Below are 27,346 nucleotides of genomic sequence, written 5' to 3'. Positions count from 1 at the left end.
TGGTTTCAAGAACCTTATATGCAGTGAAAGAGCAGATCTTTGAAGACTTCAACAACATTCAACATCCTTCTATCAAGCATTTATCAATTTCATTCATCCATTTAGGGCTTGGAAGACATTGAAGAACAATAGGAGATTACCGACTGAAGATTTGCTTGTACTCCTCCCTTGGGGGTTGGGCATGATTTCATGTTGTTTTCATGTCTTTTCGTAAGCTTCAATATATCCTTTATTCATGCTTTAGATCACTTTGCATCTTGATTTAGAGCATTTACATTATCATTCACAAGCAATTAGGGTTTACTTTCTAGGTTGCCCTAGTTTGCTTGCTTACATTTTAGGACCTTGCACACACATTAGGTCTGCACACACAATACATTTTACAATACAACTTGGCTATTCGTGGAGGTGGAAATCACCAAAGCGAGGGTTTGGCTAGGGTAAAACCCTATATAGCCGCCCATACCCTTTTCAGATATAAGTGAAGGTTTTGGGATTCGGATGACGCCGCAAGTTGCAGATCCAGGAGAAGCAGACCGAGACAGCACTCCACACCAAGTTTCAGAGAAAAAGACTAGGACAGGGACGTGGGGCGCCCTGGTTCTTGGGACAGGGGCACTGGGCACCCTGGTCCTCCTGACAGATAGTAGTTTTCAGCATTTTTGACAGTTTTCCAGGTTGCAAAACAGTAGTTTCCGGATCAGTTTCAGGGGCAGAATCAGGACAGTTGTGCCCGCACCCCCGTCCCGAACATTTTCACTCAGATTTTGACTCGGGGTACGCATTTGCATTCTTGTTTTGTCCTTGTGTTTACAACGTTCCATCATTTAAGTTCAATTCTGTAATCTTGTTATTAGTTCATACTTCCACTTTGGGGTTAGGGATTGAACTTGCATCATTTCATCTTTCAATTACAACAAAGGAATAGAAATCCTAATAGGTATCCCGTGGCTCTCTCTTCCACAAAAAGAAGTAGCCAATTGTGTGATACCTCTAGGCTCTTTCGTATTCTGCAAGTGTGTGGTTGAAAGTGAGATTAGGGCATGTTTGCTTAGTGTCACTTTTTCTCCCACACAATAACCTATTTTGTATTCATGTCGGTAACATCCTGCACATACCGGTTAACACCTGATACTGATCAATAGGTGTGTAAACAGGGTAACTTCTACACACACTTGTCATCTTCTTCCTTCATACCAGCAACATGGTTTTCCATGTTGCCTTCATTACTAGGGGGTGAATGATAAATTCAATGTGCTACTCCCCCTAAGATCCTGCATCTCCTTTAGACTGTAGGAGATATCACCTATGCATTAAATGCACAAAGCTGGTCCATGGTCTTCTTCCTCCATACCTAAGTAATCTCATTCTTATCCCTACTTTAATACTTGAGAGAAAGGTTTACCTTCCTCTGTTAATGGGCCCTTTCTTTTTTGGTCTCTACAATACAACCATAAATAGTGCTATACTAGCACATAACATCCATCCTAACCTCATGACAAGGGAACCTTCAAATGTACCAGTTCACTCTTCTTCTTCTTGTCATATCAATGTAGCCATCAACTGCACTCCTTGGATAGGAACATCACTCATCTTGTTCCATGCAGGTCTTTTCTTTTCATATGCTTTGTTTTCACTTTTCTATAGAGCAACGCCATTTTTCCAGCTCCCATGTGACTACAGGTTCCTCTTGCTACACTCAAACTCTCTATGGTCAAATCCATTGTAGTTATAACAAACAATTTTTGCATAACTCGGAGATGGGTCATGCATGCATCCACTTCTTGGAAAACCTTTCCCATAGGCATGATTTCTATGAGATCCTACATTATCTTTTATGGATCTCTTTCTACATTCCCCTACCATATAGCCATAATCATTGCATGTAACGAAGTAACTAGTAAATGATGGCATATGATTTACAAATTTAGCTTGTCATGCATGAGGAGATCTTGCTAGTTTTGCATCTGTATATTTTCCTTTTTGAGAATAGACCCTATGTTGTCCCTTTGTTTTCATTTGATCTCTTCTTCTTCTCCCACATTTTCTTCCCCCTATGGGTGGCAGCATTTCTTAGCCCTCTGCCAATGGAGGGTATCCTTTGCTGCTTCCTCATCTTCCTGCTTCGGGTGAGGTTTTCTTCTCCAATCTTCCGCTTACCTTTGGGATCTCTATGAAGATACCTTCTTGTAGCATTGATCTTCACTTTTGTTTGAAAGTCCACACCAGTTGTGGTAAGCTCAACCTTCTTTAGAGAAACATTTCTAACTAGGGAGATCTGGCCTTTGCTTTATTCAAGCATCCACTAAAGTTTATTGTTTTTTATCTCTAGTTGAGAGGCTAGATCTTCACACTGACATTGTTTGGTGTCTTCTGCCTAAGTCTTCAACTCTAAGATGCATTTCTTAGATTCTTCAAGGTATTTGGCCAACTAGTTCTACTCCACAATACCAACATTCTTCAATAGCTTGTATTCACTTCTAACTCTATTGTGTTCTTCAAGTGTAGTTACAAGCTCTCCTTCAAGGTCAACTTCTGCTACTTCTTCATCATCAGAAGGTTCTTGATGCCAAGATCTATCTCCCATGTCTTCCTCTTCATTACCATCACTTCCCAACACATCTTGTTGAGGAGAACTGTTTGCCCAGCTAGTTTCAAATTCTTGGGCCATGAAGAGTTGAGCTCCTTCTTCCTCACTACTATGACTGCTAGCAAATCTATGTTCCTCATCCAGTTAAGTATGAGAGGTGTTTCTCATATTTTCTTTGATTTATGGTTCTACAGTTGAGGGCTCATTTCCATAGAGCTTCTTCAATCTTTCCCATAAGCTCTTTGTTGTTTTACACCCATCCAGCTATGAAGAGACATCACGGGTGAGTCCACTGAAAAATAGATTTCATGGCTTCTTCATTGTACTGGTTTCTTCTTTCTTCTACAAATCTGGTAGAATGACTGACCTTTCTAGGGAAACCATCAACTACTGACATCCATACATCAAACCCTAAAGAGGATAAGAAAAATTCCATTCTGTGACTCCAAATAGAAATAATTGAGCCACCAAATATTGAAGCAGAGATAGATAATAAATAAACCACTGCGTCCTTAAGCCAGAATCTACCCAAGTTGGAGAACACTCTTCTAATTGGGAACCTATGCTTTGATACCAATTGTTAGACACAATGTACCACTGAGAGGGCGAGGGGGTGAATCAGTGGTTCTCAAACCTTTTCCCTTCAGCCCTCCTTTGTGAGCATACCGGTTTGTGAAGCAAACACAATGCAAACTAACTCAAACACACACACACAAAAGGAGACATCACATAACACCAACATATACAAGGAAAACCCAAGGTGGGAAAAACCTCTATGAGCAATATTGCTGGAGTCTACTGCTAAAATCCAACCTCACAATGAACACAGTTATAAAGTTTAGGGCACCAACCCCAGGAACACCAACACAAGGAGCTACAACCCCTGAATTTAGGGCACCAATGCAAGGAGCCACAACCCTTGCACTAAGTTAAAACTCAGTGTTCACAATTTAAACATCAAATACATAAGTGGTTATCTTGTTACAAGTGCATCTTCCAACCATTATATATATCTTTCTCTATCAGTGAGATACCTTCTCTGCTTCACCGAATCTCTTCTTTGTTGCTCTTCACTGGCTGCTATGCTGATAAGTGCTACTAGTTTGTCTCTCTTCAGCCTCCATCACTTCTACTCTCCCAGTATGAACACTACCAGTTCTTCTCTCCAACCGATTGAATGCTTCAACTCGGTTCTATCTTACTTCCACTCCCTTCATAGATGCTTGTTGAGCACTTGGCTAATTTGTTCTTTCTTGCAGAAGTCTTGAATTTTGCAATCACATAATGTTCTTCTCCCACACATGCTTCCCCCTATGGGTGGTAGCATTTCATGGCCCTCTGTCGGTGGAGGGTCTCCTTTGCTTCTTCCTCATCTTCCTACTTTCAATGATGTTTTCTTCTCCCATCTTCCCCTTACCTTTGGGATCTATCTAAAGATACCTTCTTGTAGTAGTGATCTTCACTTTTGTCTGCAAGTCCACACTAGTTGTGGTAAGCTCAACCTTCTTTAGAGAAACATTTCTAACTATAGAGCTCTGGCCTTTACTTTCTTCAAGCATCCACTAAAGTTTTTTGTTTATTATCTCTAGTTGAGAGCCTCGATCTTCACATCGGCATTTATTGGTGTCTTCTGCCTAAGTCTTCAACTCTGAGATGCATTTATCAGATTCTTCAAGCCATTTGACCAATTGGTTCTACTCCACAATACCAACATTCTTGGATAGCTTGTATTCCCTTCTAACTCTATTGAGTTCTTCAAGTGTATTTGCAAGCTCTCATTCAAGGTCAACTTCATCTACTTCTTCATCATCAGAAGGGTCTTGATGGCAAGATCTATCTGCCATGTCTTCCTCTTCATCATCATCACTACCCAACACATCTTGTTGAGGAGAACTATTTTCCCAGCCACTTTCAAATTCTTGGGCCACGAAGAGTTCAGCTCCTTCTTCCTCACTACTATGACTGCTAGCAGATCTATCTTCCTCAACCAGATAAATATGATAGGTATTTCTCTTTTTTTTTTAATTTCTGGTTCTACAGTTGAGCACTCATTTCCATAGAGCTTTTTCAATCTTTCACATAAGTTCTTTGTTGTTTTACACCCGTCCACCTATGAAGAGACATCACTGGTGAGTCCACTGAAAATAGCCTTCATGGCTTCTTCATTCCACTTTTTTCTTCTTTCTTCTACAAATCCGGTAGGATGACTGACCTTTCTAGGGAAACCATCAACTACTGACATCCATACATCAAACCCTAAAGAGGATAGGAAAACTTCCATTCTACAACTCCAAATAGAAAAAATGAACCACCAAATACTGAAGTAGAGATAGACACTAAACAAACCATTGTGTCCTTAACACAAAATCTATCCAAGTTGGAGAAGACTCTTCTAACTAGGAACCTATGCTCTGATACCAATTGTTAGACACAATGTACCACTGAGAAGGGGAGGGGGTGAATCAATGGTTCTCTAGCCTTTTCCCTTCAGCTCTTCTTTGTGAGCTTACCAGTTTGTGAATCAAACACAATGCATACTAACTCAAACATAGACACAAACAAGGAGACATCACATAATACCAACATATACAAGGAAAACCCAAGGTGAGAAAAAACTCGGTGAGCAATGTTGCTAGAGTGTACTGGTCCAATCCAACCTCACAATAAAAATAGCTACAAAGTTTAGGGCACCAACTCAAGGAGCTACAACCCCTGAATTGAGGGCACGAACCCAAGGAGCCACAACCCTTGCACCGAGCTAAAACTTAGTGTTCACAATTTAAACATCAAATACATAAGTGGTTATCTGGTTACAAGTGCATCTCGCAACCATTATATATATCTTTCTCTATCAGTGAGATACCTTCTTTGCTTCATCGACTCACTTCTCTATTTCTCTTCACCTGGTGCTATGTTGATAAGCGCTACTAGTTTGTCTCTCTTCAGCCTCATTCCCTTCTACTCTGCCAGTATGAACACTACCAACTCTTCTCTCCAACTAGTTGAATGCTTCAACCTAGTTCTATCTTACTTCCACTCTCTTCACACATTCTCATTGAGCACTTGGTTGATTTGTTCGTGCTTGTAGAAGTCTTGAAATTTGCAATCACATAATGAACTTTGGAATCATATAATATTCTTCTCCCACACTTGCTTCCCCCTGTGGGTGGTAGTATTTCTTGCCCCTCTGTCAGTGGAGGGTCTCCTTTGCTGCTCCCTCATCTTCCTACTTCCGGTGAGGTTGTCTTCTCCCATCTTCCTCTTACCTTTGGGATCTATATGAAGATACATTCTTAGACCATTGATCTTTACTTTTTCCTGCAAATTGACACTAGTTTTGGTAACCTCAACCTTCTTTAGAGAAACATTTCTAACTGGGGAGATTTGGCCTTCGTTTTCTTCAAGCATCTACTGAAGTTTTTTGTTTTTTATCTCTAGTTGAGAGGCTAGATCTTCACACCGGCATTTATTGGTGTCTTTTTCCTAAGTCTTCAACTCTGAGATGCATTTCTCAGATTCTTCAAGGCATTTGACCAACCAGTTCTACTCCACAATACCAACATTCTTGAATATCTTGTATTCCCTTCTAACTCTATTGAGTTCTTCAAGTGTATTAACAAGCTCTCCTTCAAGGTCAAGTTCTTCTACTTCTTCATCATCAGAAGGATCTTGATGGCATGATCTATCTGCCATCTCTTCCTCTTCATCATCATCACTACCCAACACATCTTGTTAAGGAGAACTGTTTGCCACACCACTTTCAAATTCCTGGGCCATGAAGAGTTGAGCTCCTTCTTCATCACTACTGTGGCTACTAGTAGATCTATCTTCCTCATCAAGATAAATATGAGAGGTATTTCTCATATTTTCTTCGATTTCTAGTTCTATAGTTGAGGGCTCATTTCCATAGAGCTTCTTCAAACTTTCCCATAAGCTTTGTGTTGTTTTACACCCGTCTAGCTATGAAGAGACATCACTGGTGAGTCCATTGAAAATAGGCTTCATGGCTTCTTCATTGCACTTGTTTCTTCTTTCTTCTACAAATCTGGTAGGATGACTAACCTTTCTAGGGAAACCATCAACTACTGACATCTATACATCAAACCCTAAAGAGGATAGGAAAACTTCCATTTTGCAACTCCAAATAGGAAAAATCGAGCCACAAAATACTAAAGTAGAGATAGACACTAAAAAAACCATTGTCTCCTTAAGTCGGAATCTACCCAAGTTGGAGAACACTCTTCTAAGTAGGAACCTATCTTCTGATACCAATTGTCAGACACAATGTACCACTAAGAGGGGGAGGGGGTGAATCAGTGGTTCTCAAACCTTTTCCCTTCAGCTCTCATTTGTGAGCATTCTAGTTTGTGAATCAAACAAAATGCAAACTAACTCAAACACACACACACACAGAAGGAGACATCACATAACACCAGCATATATGAGGAAAACCCAAGGTGGGAAAAACCTCAGTGAGTAATGTTGTTAGATTCTACTGCTCCAATCCAGCCTCACAATAAACATGACCACAAAGTTTAGTGCACCAACACAAGGAGCTACAACTCCTAAATTTAGGGCCCCAACCCAAGGAGCCACAACCCCTGCACTGAGCTAAAACTCAATGTTTATAATTTAAACATCAAATACATAAGTGGTTATCTTGTTAGAAGTGCATCTTGCAACCATTATATATATATTGCTCTATCAGTGAGATACCTTCTTTGCTTCATTGACTCACTTCTATGTTGCTCTTCACCTGCTGCTATGCTAATAAACGCTACCAGTTTCTCTCTCTTCAGCCTCCTTCACTTCTTCTCTACCAGTATGAACACTACCAGTTCTTCTCTCCAACTGATTGAAAACTTCAACCTGGTTCTATCTTACTTTCACTCTCTTCACAGATGCTCATTGAGAACTTGGCTTATTTGTTCTTGCCTACAAAAGTCTTCAACTTTGCAATCACATAATATTCTTTTATTCAATAGCCCCAAAACATTCTCTTTGGCCACACACTTATAGTGTAGTTTTCCCTCCATAAAGCCAATTCAAAATCTAGTCAGTTAGGGTTTCCTCACCATCTTTGAGGCAAACCAAATCCAATAGAATCTTGCATGATCTGATCAACTTGATGTCCATCTGTTCGTCTTTGCCCTTGTTGCGCCTTCTAAAACACATTTTCCAGATATGGGAAACACGATCCTTTATCTCGACCTACATTTGTCAAACTGCCATTAATACCTCTATTGTTTCCTTCTTGAGGTATTTTTTCAATATGATCTTCTTTCTACAATTGAGGTGCCAACAACTCCTTGATTCTACTCTATCATTTGTTCCTCAAGCCACACACTTCTGATTCGATCCACAAATCATGGGATCCACTTTCAGTGCACACCTATCGAGATACCTAACCCCACATGGTACTTCACTAACATCTATGAGATTTCCACTTTGACACTAGTGGCATTCACATCAACCAGCTACTGACTTGGCTTTTCAAGTCAGTCCAGATAGGATGACCAACCAAACACCCTACTAGTTCCTTTTCTCTATCGGTTTGCTAACCCTGCTGATATCTCTCATTATACTGTTTACCACTCTTGATGACACCACATCATCAACCTTCACAAGACTCCATATTCTTCTAGTGAGGTTAGATTACTATGCTTGTATCTACTTAGCCTTTCTTCCTGATCAATTATGTTCCTTCCTCTACTGGTTTGTCAAGGTGATAAATACTTCACACTTCCTCTATACTAGAATCTCAATCATGCCTTCCATCTCTTCACTCTTATCTCTCCAAGCTATCATACCATTAATGCAAAATAGGAGATAAGCTCCACTTACTTGGTGGAGTAACACCATTTGATTCCTGCCATATGCTCATGTGATTTCCTTGTTGTGCAGCATCTCTTCAAATAGGCACATGTGAACTGATGTGAGCACATTCATTGTCACTCATTTCTTCCCAAGATGATTGTATCTTTATTCGGTGGGAGTCTTGTTGTTCTACAACCTCACAGCATACCGGTTCATTCTTCTCTTCTAGTGTTGATGTGATTTAGGTAATATTCTACTTCTTCATCATAAATAACTGCTCAAACACCTTTCTATCTCATCACACAATTCAGGCACTAACTTGTTGCACTAGTGACTCTTGAGGACATCTTCCTTACCATTACTGGTGTTCTGCAACACAAGGGGATATGCAAGACTTCTTCATACCAGTGTTGCATATACATCTCTACTACCAGTGGTCGTCCCATACTAGTTGACATCGATGACAACACAATGCCAACAGGACATTGGATCATGAATAAAAATATTGAAAACAACTAAGATATGATAATTATCTAGGGTGGTTGAGATTAGTTGTAGTGACATTTACACGTGATGCTTGATTGCACTAAATTTCTTGAGATTGTTGGTCACCAATCTCACTAATTGCTTCCACCATCACTATACGTACTAGGGCCATTTGCTAAATCAAGAATCCTATCATATTCTTCAAGTTGTTTGGTTTTTATGAGCATTCATGTTTCCATGAGTACCAGGGATTTCTTAAATGTTAAGCCAAGTTTTGTTAATTTCTATATAAGAGAAGTTCAAAAGATTGGATGATATATGAATCTATCATGACATACTTGACTGTGTCCTATATTTGTCCACCTATTTGTATACCACATATACATAAGGTTGTTGGTTGAGGTGCCTTGTATAATATGCTCTGCTTTATTATTACTCTATGTCTTCACTGTCTTCCATTTCAATGTACCCTTTTTCAAAATTAAGACAAGCTGAAAGATAAAACACTCAACATGTTGTAAATCACTTCGATAAATTTCCTTCTTCCCCGACCACTATGCTCCCTTTCAACATACCACCATGTGTAAAATATAGAATAACTTCAACTGGTTATATGATCACTTTAGTATGCCTAGAACCATTTGCAAACACACCTATAAACACCCATCTTATCTTTCCCAAAGGTCTTTTTTATCAATATTTTTACCATCATTGAATATCTAGCATTTACACAAAAATTAGAAACTATGGGAGAATTTATAGAAAAATACACAAGAACAACATTGGAAGAATTCTAACATCCAATTATTTTCATCCTTATTGGTGGAGTGCACTCTAGTAAAGTTGTGGAAGACAAGATTGTTTATATAATTGACCTAGTCATTGCCCTTTCATATTCTACTAGCTCATATGGCTTTTGAAAAATTTCTAACATACAACTATTTTCATCCCTCTTGGTGAAAAGCACTCTGATAAGGTTGTGGAATGCAGGATTATGTATATAATTGATTATATATTGGTCACTACCTTTTCGTGTATTACTAGCTCATATGGGTATTTTTGGTAAGTATATTTGAAATATGTTTCAGTCAGTAGACTTTACTCACTTTAATGTATTGAAAACTTTTTATATCTGGTGACTTCCAACAAGTCCTTTCTCTAACAAACTGCAATAATGTTAAATGTTTCACACCTTCCATTTTCTCAACTTTGTCATGACCTTGCATTATAATCCATTTTAGAGAAAGATCTACAAATCACAAGCCCAACATTAGTAATCGATATTAATATAAATGTTGGTAAGGTGATAGCTCTGATTTTGTATCAGCAAAACTTACCTTTTGGAATGCTACAAGAATGTAGAAGTATAGTTTTAAATCTACTTGCCATGTGTTAGTTGGGATTTATAATTGATTCTATACTAAAATTTCAAACTAAATCCAAATACTTGTCTTTCTCCAAGATGTTACATAATCTTTCTCATTACTGTTGCATAAGTTAGTTGTAAATAAATGATCTAGTAGAAGTGAACTAATTTGGGACAACTTCAATGATAATCATTTAGATGTTTTGATAGAGTTAGGCAACTTGAAAGAAGCATAACAAATTCATAATAATTACATGACACACAAAGTAGACATAGATAAAAATTAAAATTAAAAAAAAAACCATCCTTGCATTCTCTAGTAGGAACTTCGCTACAACACTTGTTATAATCCATTTGAAAAGTAAAATTTCAATTTAATAAATCAATAAAATAACTTTGATTTATCTCAATGACATAGATGTATTTAAGAAATCTATATGTTATTTTCATCTTTAAAAAAATAATACAAAATAAGATTTTGGAATATTTTTCAAAAAAAGTCTATTGTTTTTTAAATTCATAACTTAAACAGAATAAGCATCTCAAGAATTGCATCTATTCACACCTTTTTCTATAATTTTCATAAAAGTAAAATAATAATAATAATATAATATACATCATTAACAAATTCATTAAATCCTATTAAATAATGTTTCAAACATTCTATAATTTCAAATATTAAAATTTTAATAATATAATTGATAATAATTTATGTATATTTTCTTCAATCTGATATTTTAAAAATCAAAATCTAAAATTTAAATAGAATAAGCATCTCAAGAATTGCATCTATTCACACCTTTTTCTATAATTTTAATAAAAGTAAAATAATAATAATAATATAATATATATCATTAACAAATTCATTAAATCCTATTAAATAATGTTTCAAATATTCTATAATTTCAAATATTAAAATTTTAATAATATAATTGATAATAATTTATGTATATTTTCTTCAGTCTGATATTTTAAAAATCAAAATCTAAAATTTATAAATTATAACGTCCTAAAAACTATTTCTCTCTAACTAAACATGCTGACTTACTAAAACCCAAATACATATTTTTAGAATTCCGAAAATTATATATTCACACCACCATTTTCCATGAACTTAATCAAATACTTAGAAAACAAAAAACTAATGAAGTCTATTCTGAAAATGATAACACAAACCTCTAAACATAATTCATATAAACTTCAACACGGAATAATGAAAACTGGAAACATTAAGAATATATATAATGTCTAGCTTATATTACGGGACATGTTTTATTCTTATAATAGTAATATAAAATGTTCAGATGCTTGATAGAAGCAAACTAAGTACGCACTATTTATGTTGCAAGGCTATATAAATATCCAGAAGATAATCTGTCTTTTAAATGACACGGGTTGATTTTGGCATAAGACAATGTTACTTATGGTTTCAATTAGGAAATTGTGCAACGGGACATCTGCTCACACACCCATTTCATATTCATATTCATATTCATACCATTAGAGGTAGGACACATCTTTTTAGTCTTCATCACTTCTTCTGTCAACTGTAATGCTTCTTGTGCCATTTCCTCAGCTTCTTTTCGTGCTTTCCGCTCAAGAACGAACCTCTCTTCATAGGTTTTTATTGTTGTTTGCAGCTTCTCTTTAAACTAATAACATAATACAAAATATTGTGAGAGAAAATTTAAATGAATTCGATAATTCAGACTGAATTTCATGCAAAGTATTGAACTTTTGTGGCAACACACAAGATATCTTCCAAATGGGAAATCATTAGCCAACCAATAAGGTTAGATTGAAGTAAGGGAATTTCATACACTTTTATGAAAATGACCAAGAATGTTTTCAGTACAAGTTTTCTTAACATGATGTTTATATATAAATACATCTGTAGTAGTGTCTTATAATTAAATTAAACAAATCAAACATTTACATGTCCAATTCATTGAAGTCAAGGTTACTTCACATTTCAAAAACCAAGCTTACATTGTCGATTCATCCCTATTGTTGGTTAGAAAGTATTTGATTCGACCTTTATAATATGTAGACGAGGGTTGCAATTTACCTACACATGATATGAAAATTCTATGATCTCAATAAGTCAATTAGTCTCATTTGTTATGTGGAAATTTAATAACTATCTATTAGTTTCACTTATAGAATTATAGTGGAGGTGTAAATTATTAATTAGTCTTGTTTGTTTTGATTAAGTAAAAGTACGTATTTGAAAGGTACCCAAACCTTGTAGAAGGCAGGGGAACAAAAGAACTAGAAATTCATGCCTGATCACTTCATATGACAAAAAGGTCCCACCCAAACAAAAAGGGGATCAACACACATTACATAAAAAATCAGAAACACACAGCTTTAGGACAACAAAACGACAACAAAAAGACAGGACCCAAGACCCCTGCAGAAATAGAGACAGAGACAACTAAATAATTTTCATGATATCCTCGGCATGGACAACCATTTGCTTCATGTTGTCCGACAAGGTCTTTAACTCCTCCAGCTCATGACCTTTGATGTCGCCCTTGATCCTTGTATTGGCTCTGGTCCTCTTTTCATGACCATTTTTGTCCGGTTGATCCTTGTCACCATCCTTCTCTGTATTGTTTTCAAATCTATTGATCGAGATGTTCATGTTATCCACTGAAGCTTTGAGGATCTGGAAGTTCTGTTCTGCAATCTTCTTAACATTGAGTTCCATTCTGTTGATTCTACTACCCAAATTGTTCACTGCAGTTTCCATCCGTTTCACCTCCTTATTTTCTTCCATCTCTTTAACCTTTTTTCCGCTGCAATAATTTTACCCACCATACTTTCAATTGCTTCCACATTGTTAATTGCAACTGCCAGTTCCTTAACATGTTCCGACAGGGGTTTCTCACCAATCATTGCTTTTGTGATAGCCATCATATCTCTCTTCAAGTTGTCAATATCCTTCACCATTGTTCTGATGGTATCACATAAACCTTTTATAGTCTCATAATCACCAATATCACTTTTGTCCCCTTTATCCTTCTTTTGCAAACCTTGGGTGTTCAAACCCTCAATGTTGCCCATAACCAGGTTCTCCTCCCCCTCCTTATCTTGGCATTCATCATTTTTGTTCTCCTTAGCCTCCTCCTCAAAATCAATCAGAACATGGCTGATGTCTTTATTACTTCCCTTGTTAGTCTTCTTCCTCTAAATTTGCTTTCCTGTAACTTTCCCTTTCTTTTTTTTTAATAATTTTTTTCTCAAAGGATTTAGTTTTAGACTCTAAAATATTTGAATCGACCACAATACTTTTCCTCTTAGCCTTATTCCTCTCTTTTTTACTAGTCTCCTCCGAGTCTCCCTTAGTCTCTGAATCAAAGTTAAAGCCGTTGGCTTCACTCTTTGTATCCTCATCTCTTGCATTTTTGCCTTTCGTAAGCTTTCAATGCATCTCCCCTTAAGAACTTTATACACCAAAGCCATAAGCCCCTGGTGGATGGCATGGTCACCTTTGGGATCTTTTTGAATTTCCTTGATAGTGTGGTCCATAGAGCAGGCTAGATAATAAGGCAAGCTCAGCTTTTCCCCCTGGCGGAAATGGTTGAGAAAAACAAAGTGATGACCATAGGCTCTAGTAAAGCTACCATCCAAAGTGATATAGGTGATAGAAGCAAATAAAACAAACCTCCAAGGCCTGCATATCCTTTTTGGGGAATGATAGGAATTGTCGACTTTCACCATCTTTCTCCTCTCATCATCCGTGACTCAGAACTCGTCCGCTGCTTTATCAGAGATGTTGTGGTCCCTATAGAATTTCATGCCCTTAGTCATCATCCCTGTTGCTTCAGCAATAACCTCCTCATCAACATTCATCATCTAGGACTCAACCATAATTTTGCCATTTTTCCAATTGATAAAATAATTGGTAATTGTGGGATCTTTCCCACTTAGCCTCTCCATAAACACATTCAGAACCCCCTATTGTAGGATGTCCCACACTTCCCTATTATTCCTCTATTCTGAGCAAGATGTGGGTTCAAACCTTTTCTTATTACCTCCCATTTTTCCTGTGCTATCCCTGAAATTCTTTCTCTCGGCTCAAAAACCTCTTCTCTGGTTTCCGTAGATGCCCTGAAAAACCCCCCAGAATCCATGCCAAACAATTATGAGAAGACACATACATAAATGCTCATTACATCCATAATAACCCTACATTGATAAAAGTGGAAGAGACATTTAGAAACTATAATTGAAAGTGCCACATTGCCTACTTTGGCTGCGGTCCAAATCGAGCAAGGATTTCATTTTACATGTGATCTCCCTCTCGCCATAACTAGTAATGATGTCTTCCAATTGGCAAGCTAGGTTGGCTACCCAATCAGCGTAGGAATTTGCTTCCCTATACACATGTGTAAAAACACACATTTCAAATTCCTCACTAATTTTCTTAGCCGCTTTGATAGCATTGTTAATTGACCAAGATGGCGGGAACTTCTTATTTAAATAGTTGATTATATTTAATGAATCTCCTTCACACCAGAATCTAGTGCATTTGGCTTCCTTAGCAGGGACCATCCCATGGTATGCCGCCATACCCTCAGCTACATGGTTTGTCTAATTTCCTATAGGAATTCTTTTTATAATTTTGCATTTTCCCCATTCGTCCCTAAGGACCACCCCACATCCTCCAACACTCGGATTACCCTTTGAAACACCATCAAAGTTAATTTTCATCCAACCGTTGGGTGGGTTGACCCATATCACACCCTCTCCAGGATTGATCTAAAAGTGATCTTGACCCTTTAATCTCCACTTTTTGAAGATAATTTGATCATCCTTGTCTTAAGGATTATCAATACCTCCTATGATTTTCACATTTTCCACTATATTTCTTTTAATTTTCTCAAACATAATTTTAGCCTTAGACACCTTCTCTTTGAAAACTCTGTTGTTTCTCTCTTTCCATATACCCCAACACATATGAGGTAAATCTCGATGATCACATGACATTTCCTTTCCACTTCTCCCTCTCACTTCATTTTCAAAGAGTTAAACATTTGTATATAAGAATGAGTGCAGATCATGTATGATATATCTAATAACTATGAATAAATATTTTCCACATTTCAAAGTTGATATAGCCAATTGGTGAACTACTATAAATTCATGTCTTGTTCCTTAATTTTGTTTTGATTTTTTTATTCTAGTCTTTTATTTAATTCCAAATCGGTATCTAATTTAATTAGCAATCAGTATCAAAGTTGTGGTTGGATTGAGTAGAGGTGGAAGAATAAGAAGAAGATGACATTGGGGTGATGGATAATTCTTTTTCATTCCATGCTTCTAAATACTTCAAGTATGTTTTAATGGGTATAACTAAATTTCTAGTTTCAAATGATGGAGTTGATTCAATTATCAAAAAAAAATTTGACAATTTAAAATCTACAAAAAGTAATGTTGTGCAAGTGAAGACTGAAAGGAAATGCAATGTACATTGGTGGGATGACTAGAAAAATGATGAAGATTTAGCTAAAGAAGAAAGGTATGAAGAAGCAGAGGATAATCGTGAGGATATTGAGGCAAGTGATGATGAATTGAAGGAATATTTAATTGAGGCATACGATGTCAAGGACTAGGTGGATGACTAGGACAATCATGTTGTCAAGTTGAAGAAGCAAAATATGTGGGTTCAAAGAAATTATTTACTATAGCATAGGAAATGAATGGTTTGTGATATCATATGATAAATTTGAAAATAGAGAAATTTGAGAAAGAGTGGGAGAATGTTTCTATTGATAAAGACGAGGAAGAATCCTCTATTGAAGAATTTTATGGTCAAGACATGTTGATGGTGCCTCAAGCCAAGATTAAAATAGATGGATAAATTATGGCCAAATTTGTTTTTGTTGATTGGTTGTCGGCCACATATAATGATGAACATATTTTTGGAATCAAGGAACATTGAGAGGGGGGGTGAATTAGTGTTTTGCAATATTTAACTTTACCAAACTGTTCTTTCAACCATTTAATGTTTATGAAAAAAAAAGAGATGCAAGAACATAAAGAAAATAACCACAACACTATAACAACAATATTTTCATATGTGGAAACTCAATTAAGGGGAAAACAACGGTGGGGATGAACCCAGAATATAGATATACTCTACATAAGTATAGAAATATTGCAATTAGGGAATGCGCATGCATTCAGACACACTGCCTAGAGCTCACTGCTTAAGAAAAAGAGGCTCACTTCCTACAAATGAATCACAATGGATTATAGGGTAGAATAAACTAAGAATAGCGTCTACAAATGCCTAATTATAGCTCTGTTTAAGAATATTAAGGGAACTTTTCATACATTTCCTTATCCTACTCTATTAATCTAATCTTCTATAATCTAGAACATCAATATCTATCCTATGCACATAAAAATATGCACAATCAATCCCTAACACTTTCCACACACCCAAAATGAGAAAAACAATCGCGCTTATATTTTGCAAAAAGAAATCATATTGGCTACATGTCAGCTCAAGAATATTAACACTTCATTCAAACGTGTACAACCTGTCAGAAAATTTCAAACTCAAATGCTCAAAATAATTGATTGCACATTACCACATTTGCTGGCTAAACATCCTTGATCATAAATTTAATCTCCAAAATTTATCCACTTAATCTGCATAAAGATTTATCATGCCAGTCGATTGTATTGCATTGTCAAACTGAAACCTGATAAACCAAACCTTCTAACTTGCACGCCAGTCATCATCGAAGGCTGAAAATCTTGTAATAAGCTATCCCAAACAACCATCTAGCTTCGCTCTAAGCCACAACACAAAATGTTGACTCAATAAGAAATCCTAGCCAAAATACTAAACTCTATCAGATACTCTATTCTAAGCTTGCCAGACTAAACCAGTTTTTAATCTGACTTTCGATATGAGAAAATTGATTACTGTGGATGGGAATACTAACTTGGGTTTCCATTAATGACCATACTAGATAACCTGTGTGGTGTCTCTTGCCAACAATATCCCTCTTCAACATTGATGGCAACACTTAGTGAAAAATGACTAAGTGTCAGTTACAAACTCTAAGACTCAAAAACGTAAACCACCAAAACTCCAAAATTCCAAAATTCCAGAACTCTTAGAACTCTCCCTATGATTATTAATACATTTTTCACTACCCTACACTCTCCATTTGACATCAATAGAAAAGGTAGGGATCCGCATGCCAAAATTAATACCAAAAAATCTATATATAGTAGAATAGACAGATACATATACATCCTTATCTTACATAAACTTAAATATACCTACAAAAATGTTCATCAATGAGCTCAAATGGTCTCCCCAACCTTTCTTCAAGCCCTCCAAAATGGAGATGATACCAGTGAAGAGAAATGCTTGCACCTTTGCTGACTGAAGAACTGAGGGGTCATTTATGATCAATACATCCTAAGCTTTCTTCAAGGAACTGATCATTTTATCCATCTTGGGAGTGATTAGACTCCAAAGTTCACCAACTATACCAATAATATTCTCCATATCATGTGTCAAGCTCTTACTTTGGTTAAGTAATTATATAACGTGACCTTCTTGACTGACCACTGAAATAGTCAAAGGATCAAAGTGAGTACTTACAAAATTAATTAGAATCTTCAGCTAACCAGAGGGAGAATCTGATATGTCTGTAACAATTGTTAGCATGATCTTCTCCAAGATACAGGATGCAAGACTTAGAAACTTAGTGTCCTCCTTGTGATTTTCCAAGATCTCCTCTCTTGCCTTGTCCTAAACAAAAGAGATAAATTTTAGCTTATGGATCAAAGAGGGTGGGGCAAATTGATAGGTACTTGTCTCAATTGTGGATAATCTAAATCTAGTTTATTGTGCTCTAAACATCCCTTCACTGCCCCTACAATGTCTCTTGATTCAACCTTGACTTCAATTTTCTTCTCCCCAGTCACCTTCTTTGCTTCTTCCTTTTTTAGTGACTCAATATTTGTTTCATCTAGAGGATTGGTATCCTCAACTACATCCTACACTATTTCTTGTTTTTTTTTATTCACCTCATCTCTAACTTTTGTTTTCTAAACAAAAGAATTATTAACTTAAACTTTCCCAACATTCAAAGTGGATGTGTCACCACCACCTTGGTCTTCTCTAGAGACAACATAAAATCTATTCTTTTCAAGGATTATCTTCAATATCTTTGTTGTTTCTTTCACCACCTCATTTTTCTTCCCAATCATTAGCTTATTGAGTCTTGTTTTGATTCTGAATTCTCTTTTTGCTTCCTTAATATCCTATTCATCTCTTCAATTGATACAAGGTGGAAATAGGCTTATCAACACTTTTTCTCTATGTTTTTTCTCCTCAGCATTGACATTAACTCTCCTCATATCTAAGAGATTATATAATCTTTTTGGGATCTCAGATATGATTTAAATAAGACCCCTATTGAATGTGTTCAACTATTTTACATTGGCTTCTTAGAATATTCTCTTTTCAACATCATCAAACTTATCATAAAATTCAAAAAGTGGCTTTAGGTTACCTTGAACAGTGATAGCTTTTTCTACATCAATAATAGACATACCAGGTTTATCTCTCTTCACTACATGAGTTGGGTTTAAAGACTTTAGTTGCTTTTATGGATCCACCTTTCTTCCTCATTATCTTCAACACTTACATACTCTCTTAAACTCTTGGTATTCTTCCTTTTTCCTTCCTTTCTAGATAATTCAACTAGAGATTTATTTGAGCTGACTGGCTTGGTAGAACCAGAGGGTGCAAAAATTTTGGTTGGCCTTGGTCCACTAGGAGGGGCTCCTAGAATAGTAGATTTAACCTTGGAGGATTTATCCTATTCATCTTGAAAAGACCTCTTCCTAGCCTTATCGACTGCTTCCTTAGTGATTCCAATACTTATTGCATATGCCTTAAATTCCTTCCTCACCTTTCAGACTATATCAAGTTAACTTATTTTCCTCCAACATGCTAATTTTTTGGTCTGAAATCACTTCCCAATAGTTTCATAGATTATTGATTTAATACATATGATCTCCCCAACTCCTCAAGATTTGCATGAATGTATGCCCTAATTTCCTTGACATGAAGAACACCATATGGTATAAAAGAAAATGCACCTAACAAATCTATTTCAATTGATTTTAATAGATGTTTCTTAAGATGAGGGAAAGATTTTTGGGTGATATCTATGATCAAAGGAGTGTCCTTTTTCAATAATTTCAACTTGAAAATTTTCATAGATAAATACCTTTCTTCATTGGATTAGTCTTTTGTATGCAAATCGCTTTCACACGTTGATCTCTCAAAAATCTGCTTGCAGAGAACTCTTAACATCTTTCTCTTCAAATGCAAAGTGACAAATGAGGAGATAAAGTTTCCTTTTATCATTTGCATACCTGACTTTTTAGTGCAATAAATACTTTTTGCCTAAACCTTCTAGATACACTTACTTTCTCAAACTACTCATAAATATTCATCTGCTGATCCTCAATGTCATCCAATCTCATTCGGAAGTCAATTTGAATCATCTACAATACCATAATACAACATCTACTAGCCTACTAGATTACAGAACCAACTACCAATAGAGGGAAATAGGAATTTCTTGAAAATTTCCCCTAGGCTAGTGTCCTTAATTCAATTCTTGGTGGAATTCACAACATTGGGTCCTATTGCGAACTCATTTCCTGTATCTATTAAAAGAGTTATTCATCATACTTCTAAATTCATTTTATTTATGCCCATACTTGTTGTAATTTAAACATTGATTGGAAAATGATTGACCATTTTGATTCATTATGCTTATGCATTGACTAGCTTTATGACCAAATCTATTGTAAACAAAGCAATTTCCATTGAAATTTTGAGCATTAGGCTATCTTATCAAAGACCTACTAGGTTTGTTCTTCCAATTTCTTGACTTGGGATTGCTTTGACCAAATCTAGAGATTTCACCTTTCTCAAATCCTAGACCTTGCTTCTTATCTTTCTTTCTCTGGCTATCAAGTAATGCATCAATTTTGGCTAAGCTAATCAAGTGACCATCTTCCATGATTTTTGTTTCTTTTTTCTTTAGCTAATCATAAATTTTGTTTCTCTTCTCTCTAGACTTGTTGAGTTGCTCTTTCAATGACTGAATGAAATTCTTAGCATCCTTAAGCTTCACCAACAAATCTTGGACTTCAATTTCGGACTGATCAAGATCATCAAATGCAACTAGAAGTTGTTGATGAAGACTATCGAAATCCATTGAATATACTTTTTGGATGTTCCTTAAGCTATTATACTTATTACAAGGAACTAGGATCTAATTCCTATTGTTGAAATCAAGGAACACTAAGAGGGTGGGTGAATCAGTGTTCTGCAATATTTAACTTTACCAAACTATTTTTTCAACCATTTAATGCATATGAGCAAAAGAAAGATGCAAGAACATAAAGAAAATAACTACAACATAGTAACACCAAGATTTTTATATGTGGAAACTTGGTTAAGGGAAAAACCATGGTGACGATGAACCCACAATATAGGTACACTCTATAGAAGTATAAAAAATATTACAATTGGGAAATGCACATGCATTCAGGCACACTTCCTAGAGCTCATTGCTCAAGAAAAAGAGGCTCACTACCTAAAAATGAATTACAACAGATTATAGAAGAGATTGAAGTGAGAATAGAATCTACAAATTCCTAATTATAGTTCCAGTTTAGCACATTAAGCACACTTTTCATACTCTATCTTATCCTACTCAGTTATGCTGCTCTACTATAGTCCAAAGAATAAATCTCTATCCTACATATGTAAAGTAATGCACAATCAATTATTAATACATTCCAAACACCCAAAATGATCAAAACAATCACCATTATATATCCATAACAGGAAATCATATCGGCTACATGTCAGCTCTAGAATATTAACACTTCATTCAACTTTGTACAACATGTTGACAAAATCCGAACTCGAGTGCTAAAGTGGACCAAAAAAAATGATTCCATATTACCACATATTTTGGATAAACATCCTCAATCATAAAAACAATCACCAAAATCACTCCACTTAATCTGCATAAAGATTTATCATGCTAGTCAACCATATTGGACTGTGAAACCAAAACCAAATACATCAAAACTTATAACTCGCACACCAATCATCATTGAATGCTAAAATATTTGAATAAGCTATCATAGACAACCATCTAGCTTCCCTCCAATCCACAACACAAAATGTTGACCTGAAAAGAAATACTAGGTAAAATACTTCTCTATCAGATACACTATTCTAAGCTTGCCGGACCTAACAAATCTTCAATCTAACATCTGGTATGAGAAAATCAATTACTGTAGATGGGAATAATGACATGGGTTGCCATCGATCATAACACTAGATAACTTGTGTAGTTTCTCTTAACACCATCCTTGATCGAGGATTTATTAACGATGAAATTTATGAAATAGATAATGCCTAAGAGATTTTTGTTATCTTAAGAAATTACTAGTTTGGTTCCACATAATAAGTATACAACACTAGAGGAAAAGAGGTTATATTAGCTTCCTAGTGATCCATCATAGGATATTGTTCTGAGCATAATTTTTCATTTTGTAAGAAGAAGATGAGAGTGGATAGCTCTATTCCTATGTAATGGTTTCATTATGAATAAGGAGAGTGGACTTATTTGCATCACTATTGTTGGGTCTTGCAATCTATACGATGAGTCAAGCCATAGACAATATGCATTCCCAAACCATAATTCAACACTAAAGGATATTAATTCTGAAGGGTTGGGAGTTCTTGTACACAAAGAAATCTATGAAGAGGTGATAAAAGCCTTGGTGATTGGGAAAATCACAAAGGATCTTTTTAAGTGTGAGTTGTCTTCTAAATGCGTGGTGTGCAAAGAGGATAATGAACTCTATATGGTACCCAATGATGTCTTGGTTCTTTCTTTTCCTTGTTTCAACTAGAATATTTTTTGTTGCCCGTTGGGTTTTCTTTGTCCTTTGCAAAGTAATGGAGGGAGAACAACTTTCCTAGATGATATTCATCGTCTGTAGAAGTTGTTCAGCAATCCGAGCCTTGTGGCAATCTGGTGCTTGATGCAATACAATGTTGATAAGGAGACAAATAAGGGTATTGAGAAATATATTAGCATTGGCTATAAGGTGGACTTTGCATAACCTAATCCATTTTATTCTGAAGGTGAGGAGGTTACATCTATTGCGTATCATTATGTAAGATTTTGAAATTGGATGAAGATATATCATTAATTATAGAGAAGAGGAGCATTGTATAATTTTACTATGTTTAATGTGTTTTCAAGGGTCCTTTTGTGGATGATGGAGAAGTGTATTTTGAACCTACAAAAAGTGGTGTTTCAGATTATGGAATAATCAATGAATTTCTTCTTAACAAAGTAGTCAAAGAACATATATTTGAAGAGAGATTATGTGAATCTAATTTGATTTGGAGAAGGCTTATCTAAAGTGTTTATGAACAAGAGTTCGTAAAGTTAAAATCTTGTAGGTTGGATGCAATGTGAGTTTAGATCTTGTAATGCAAGGGATTGCGTAGTGTGTGGCTATACCGATTGGACTTTAGGGTGGAGATTGTTGGGAATGTGAAGTCCAATGGTGACATGGCCATTCTTTTCCACTTCTCCCTATCTCTTCATATTCAAAGAGTTAAACATTTGTATATAAGACAGAGTGCATATCATGTATGTTATATCTAATAATAATGAATAAATATTTTCCCTTGCTTGAAAGTGGATGCAGTCAATTGGTGAACTGTTGTAAATTTGTGTCATGTGTGTTGTTTTTTAGTTCTATTTATATTGAATTATTATTATCTTGTATTTAATTAACACTATCTATGGCTAAAAAATGTAAAGGTGAGGAGGAGGTTTCGAGTTTTATAGTTAAAATTATTCACTACTTTGTTATGTTGCTAATTATAAGGTCTTGAAGTAATTATTACTAATGATATACTGAATTTTTCTATATCTGAGATGATACTTTTCCTAGTAGGTAATTTTTTGGCTTTTCATTCCAATATTTATTAGGTAAGAATTTGGGTAGACTCTGTTGGTATTTTGGTATGGTTTTGTCATTGATGTCAACACCTAAATACACATACTTTGGAGATCCAGCAACATTCACCGGCAAATAGTAAATTATGCAACAATTACCAGTATATGGTTAACCGGTAAGATATAATGTTCACCGGTACCTGCAATGACATGGAGGACACTTGGTAATGTCGAAGACATCATGTGGACACTTTATTTTGAAGTAATAATCATTGGTATATTCTTATTTGCATATTTGCTTTTATCGGCAAATAGGTCTAGGTTATCTAGGGTTACACTGGTAGGCTTATCTTTTCAAGATCTGCATGACACGCTATGGAGATGATTTATTATTGTTGTAAATACATCAAGCTGACATGTTCAATCGGTTATTGCATTGGATATTGTATTATTTGTAAAATGTTTTTATTATAATATCTTGTAGAGCTGACCTACTAAAATTGGTCTTAGGGTATGGTATAAATGTAAGATCTTATTTGTATGATCAAATGTGGAATGCGAAAAAGATTTAAGGAAAGGTATATGCGAGATCAAGCAGGGATATACATGAAGACATCATTTGAAGGTGAAGTTAGGTTTTTGTAGAAGCATATAAGAATTACACTGGTACTGAATCAAGCATATGAAGATGCTATTTTGTGTAGTACATTCTCGTTGGATTTAACCATCCAACTGTAGTCAATGTGACTCCCATTTGTGATTGAGCAGTGAGCTCTAGGCTGTTGGCCTTTCTGCATGTGCAGACCCGTCTTTGTACACTTACTATCTACAGTAGTATCATCTAATTGTAGGTAAGGTTTCCCACCATGGTTTTTCCCCTTACAGGGTTACCACATACAAATATTGGTGTCATGTTTTGTGGATGACTTTGTGCTTATGTTTCATATATTAATTCTTACCGGTATAGCAATTTTCTATTAACACTGTTTACCGGCATACTTAACTATCTTACTGGTATTAAGCATTAAGTTGATTAATAAGATTTTGGTTTGAATTTATTTGACAACTGATTCACCCCCCCCTCTTAGTTGTCTCTAGGACCTACAATTCGTATCAGAGCCTAGTCCTTTTTTTGTAGAAGCTTAACAACTTGAGGAGATCCAATGTCTATTAATTATTTCGGAAAGGATAGTCCTAAACTTGATGGAACCAACTATGGGATATGGAAAATTAGAATGGAGACACGTCTGAATTGTATTGGTAAAGAGATCTAGGAAGTTACTAAGAATGTTTATACTGCTGTTGTAGCTAGTTAGACTACTCCCATTACTTTAGCTAAAGATGAAGAAAATGACTGCAAAGCAAGAGAAGCACTTTTGAGCACATTATCAGATCAACAAGTCATGGGATTATTAGATAGGTCCACTGCAAAAGCTATCTGGGATCATTTGGAAACACTGAATCAAGGGGATTCCACAGTCAAAATTGCAAAACTTGAAAGCTTCTAAGTTAGGTATGAACATCTGAAAATGGAAGAAGATGAAAGGATTTATGCTTTTAAGGAAAGAGTAAATGAAATTGTTTTGGGTATCAAATGTTGTGGAGGAACCTTGAGTGAAGATGAGATTGTTTCAAAAATCTTAAGAGGTTTGCCACCGGCATATAAAATGAAGGTTACTACTATAAATGAGTTGAGAACAATGCCTAATACATCAGTAACTAGGGATACACTGATTGGAAAACTTTCAGCTTTTGAAATTGAGGAATTTGGTCCTGTTGCTACTATAAAAACTGATTTGGCCTTCAAAGCATCAACATCATCTGCTCCATCCTTTGACAAATCAGACTAGAGAGCCTTTTATGCAAGAGAACTTGAAGAAACTAAGAAAGAGAATGAAGAGATTGAAGAACTTGAAGCACTATTTGCAACAAAAATGCCAAAAGGTCCAATTGGAAGTAAGTATGAAGGTAAAGCACCATTTAAATGTTTCAACTGCAATAAGATTGGTCATATGGCTTCAAGATGCCCTGATAGACATGCTAGACTAAGAGAAGAAGCTAAAAGGACATACAAACCTAATCCTGAATATCAGAGATACAAATTTAAGAAAAACAAAGATAAATCTTGTTACATTACTAATGAAGGTGTGACTGATGATTCTGATGAGGATCCAATAGACAACGGATGGGTCTTTGTTGCTATAACAAAAGATCAATTGGTACCTATTGCTCAACTGGTAGAATAAGCCCTAGAAGCTAAAGTTGAATCAAAGGGTGAATGGACTATTGACTCAGGATGCTCACATCACATGACTGGAGACAAAGGTAAATTATTGAACTTTCAAGAATACAATGGAGGTTTAGTAAGATTCGGAGATGAAAAAGCCTATTCAATCAAAGGTAAGGGTTCAATATCTCTTGATGGTAAACATAACACTGACAATGTCTACTATGTTGAAGGATTAAAACATAATCTTTTAAGTGTTGGTCAATTAGTTGAGAAAGGTTTTTAATTACAATTTAAAAATGGAAAATGTAAAATCATGAATAGAACTGGTTTGGAAATTGCAACTGGTAATCAAACTAGAGGTAATATCTTTCATTTGAATAACAGTGAAAAGGCATGCTTAATTGCACATATAGATGAAAGTTGGCTATGGCATAAAAGACTATGTCATGTAAATTTTGATTGCATGGAAATAATTAGTACTTCTAAGGCAGTTAGAGATCTACGTAAAATTGTGAACCTCAGAATACAATTTGCAAGGAATGTCAATTTGGAAAACAAGTTAGAGCTAGTTTCAAAAGTATTCCAAAAAAATCCAATAATGCCCTTGATTTAATTCACACTGATTTATGTCGTCCAGCTAGAACTAAAAGCTTACAAGGTGATAGATATTTCATGCTAATTATTGATGATTATTCTAGAATGTGTTGGGTTACTTTTCTTAGAGAAAAATCAAAAGCACTTGGGAAGTTCAAGCTATTCAAAGCAATGGTTGAAAATGAAACCGGTAAGAAAATTAAATGTTTAAGATCAGATCAAGGAGGAGAATTCACATCTAGAGATTTTAATACATTTTGTGAAGTAAATGGAATCAAAAGACAGTTATCAGTACCTCAGACACCACAACAGAATGGAGTTGTTGAGAGGAAAAATAGAACTATTTTGGATGCAACAAGAAGTATGTTATCAGAAGAAAATCTACCTCATGTGTACTGGAGAGAGGCAGTAAGCACTGCTGTCTATACATTCAACAAAGTTCACATCAAAGGTGAAACCGGTAAGACCCCTCATGAACTATGGTTTGGTAATACTCCTACTCTTAAGTATTTCATAATTTTTGGAAGTAAATGTTATATTAGAAGAGATGAGTATATTGGCAAGTTTGATCCTAGAAGTGATGAAGGAATATTTCTTGGTTATTCATCTAAGAGTAAAGCATATAGATGTTTTAATAAAAGATTAAAAAAAATTGTTGAGAGTACAAATGTAAAGATTAATGAACAATTCAGAGGAACTTCAAGGTATATAGACTCTGAACTGGTAACAAAAATTATGACAAATGAACCAACAATAAATCCACTGGTACAGAATGATGATCCAGTTACTCCGGTATCATCACAAGATTCCACAGTAATTGAAGAACGACAATAGACTAAGACACCCCAGTATGTAAGACTGAATCATTTTGAAGATCAGATAATTGGAAGCAAATTTAAAGGAGTCATGACAAGAGGAAGATTGGCAAATGAAGAGGTATGTCTTATTTCTCAAATTGAACCATTATCTATCAATGAGGCATGTGAAGATAAATTTTGGATTAAAGCTATGGAAGAAGAATTAGGACAAATTGAGAAAAATAATACTTGGACATTAGTTCCTCAGCCTAAAAATAAAAATGTAATTGGAACCAAATGGGTATTTAGAAACAAACTAAATGAAGATGGTAAGGTTGTCAGAAATAAAGCAAGACTAGTGTGTAAGGAATATTCTTAGAAGAAGGAGTTGATTACAATGAAACCTTT

At 35.5% G+C, this 27,346-nt stretch overlaps 1 protein-coding gene across 1 annotated transcript in view; it reads right to left on the bottom strand.

Annotated features, from left to right (window-relative positions):
• Nucleotides 1–11,495: 11,495 nt before the first annotated feature.
• Nucleotides 11,496–27,346, bottom strand: part of LOC131030613 (immune-associated nucleotide-binding protein 9) — an 89,437-nt gene continuing 73,586 nt past the window's right edge. Inside the window, exon 5 of the mRNA XM_057961494.2 lies at nucleotides 11,496–11,911. Within this exon, the coding sequence (XP_057817477.2) occupies nucleotides 11,693–11,911 (219 nt within the window). The 3' untranslated portion in view covers nucleotides 11,496–11,692. The remainder of the gene's footprint in view (nucleotides 11,912–27,346) is intronic.

Source organism: Cryptomeria japonica, chromosome 3, assembly GCF_030272615.1.
Source record: "Cryptomeria japonica chromosome 3, Sugi_1.0, whole genome shotgun sequence".
In the NCBI taxonomy this organism is placed as follows: Eukaryota; Viridiplantae; Streptophyta; class Pinopsida; order Cupressales; family Cupressaceae; genus Cryptomeria; species Cryptomeria japonica.
Note: the sequence above shows the minus strand (reverse complement) of the source record. Positions and strands in the feature narration are given on the sequence as shown.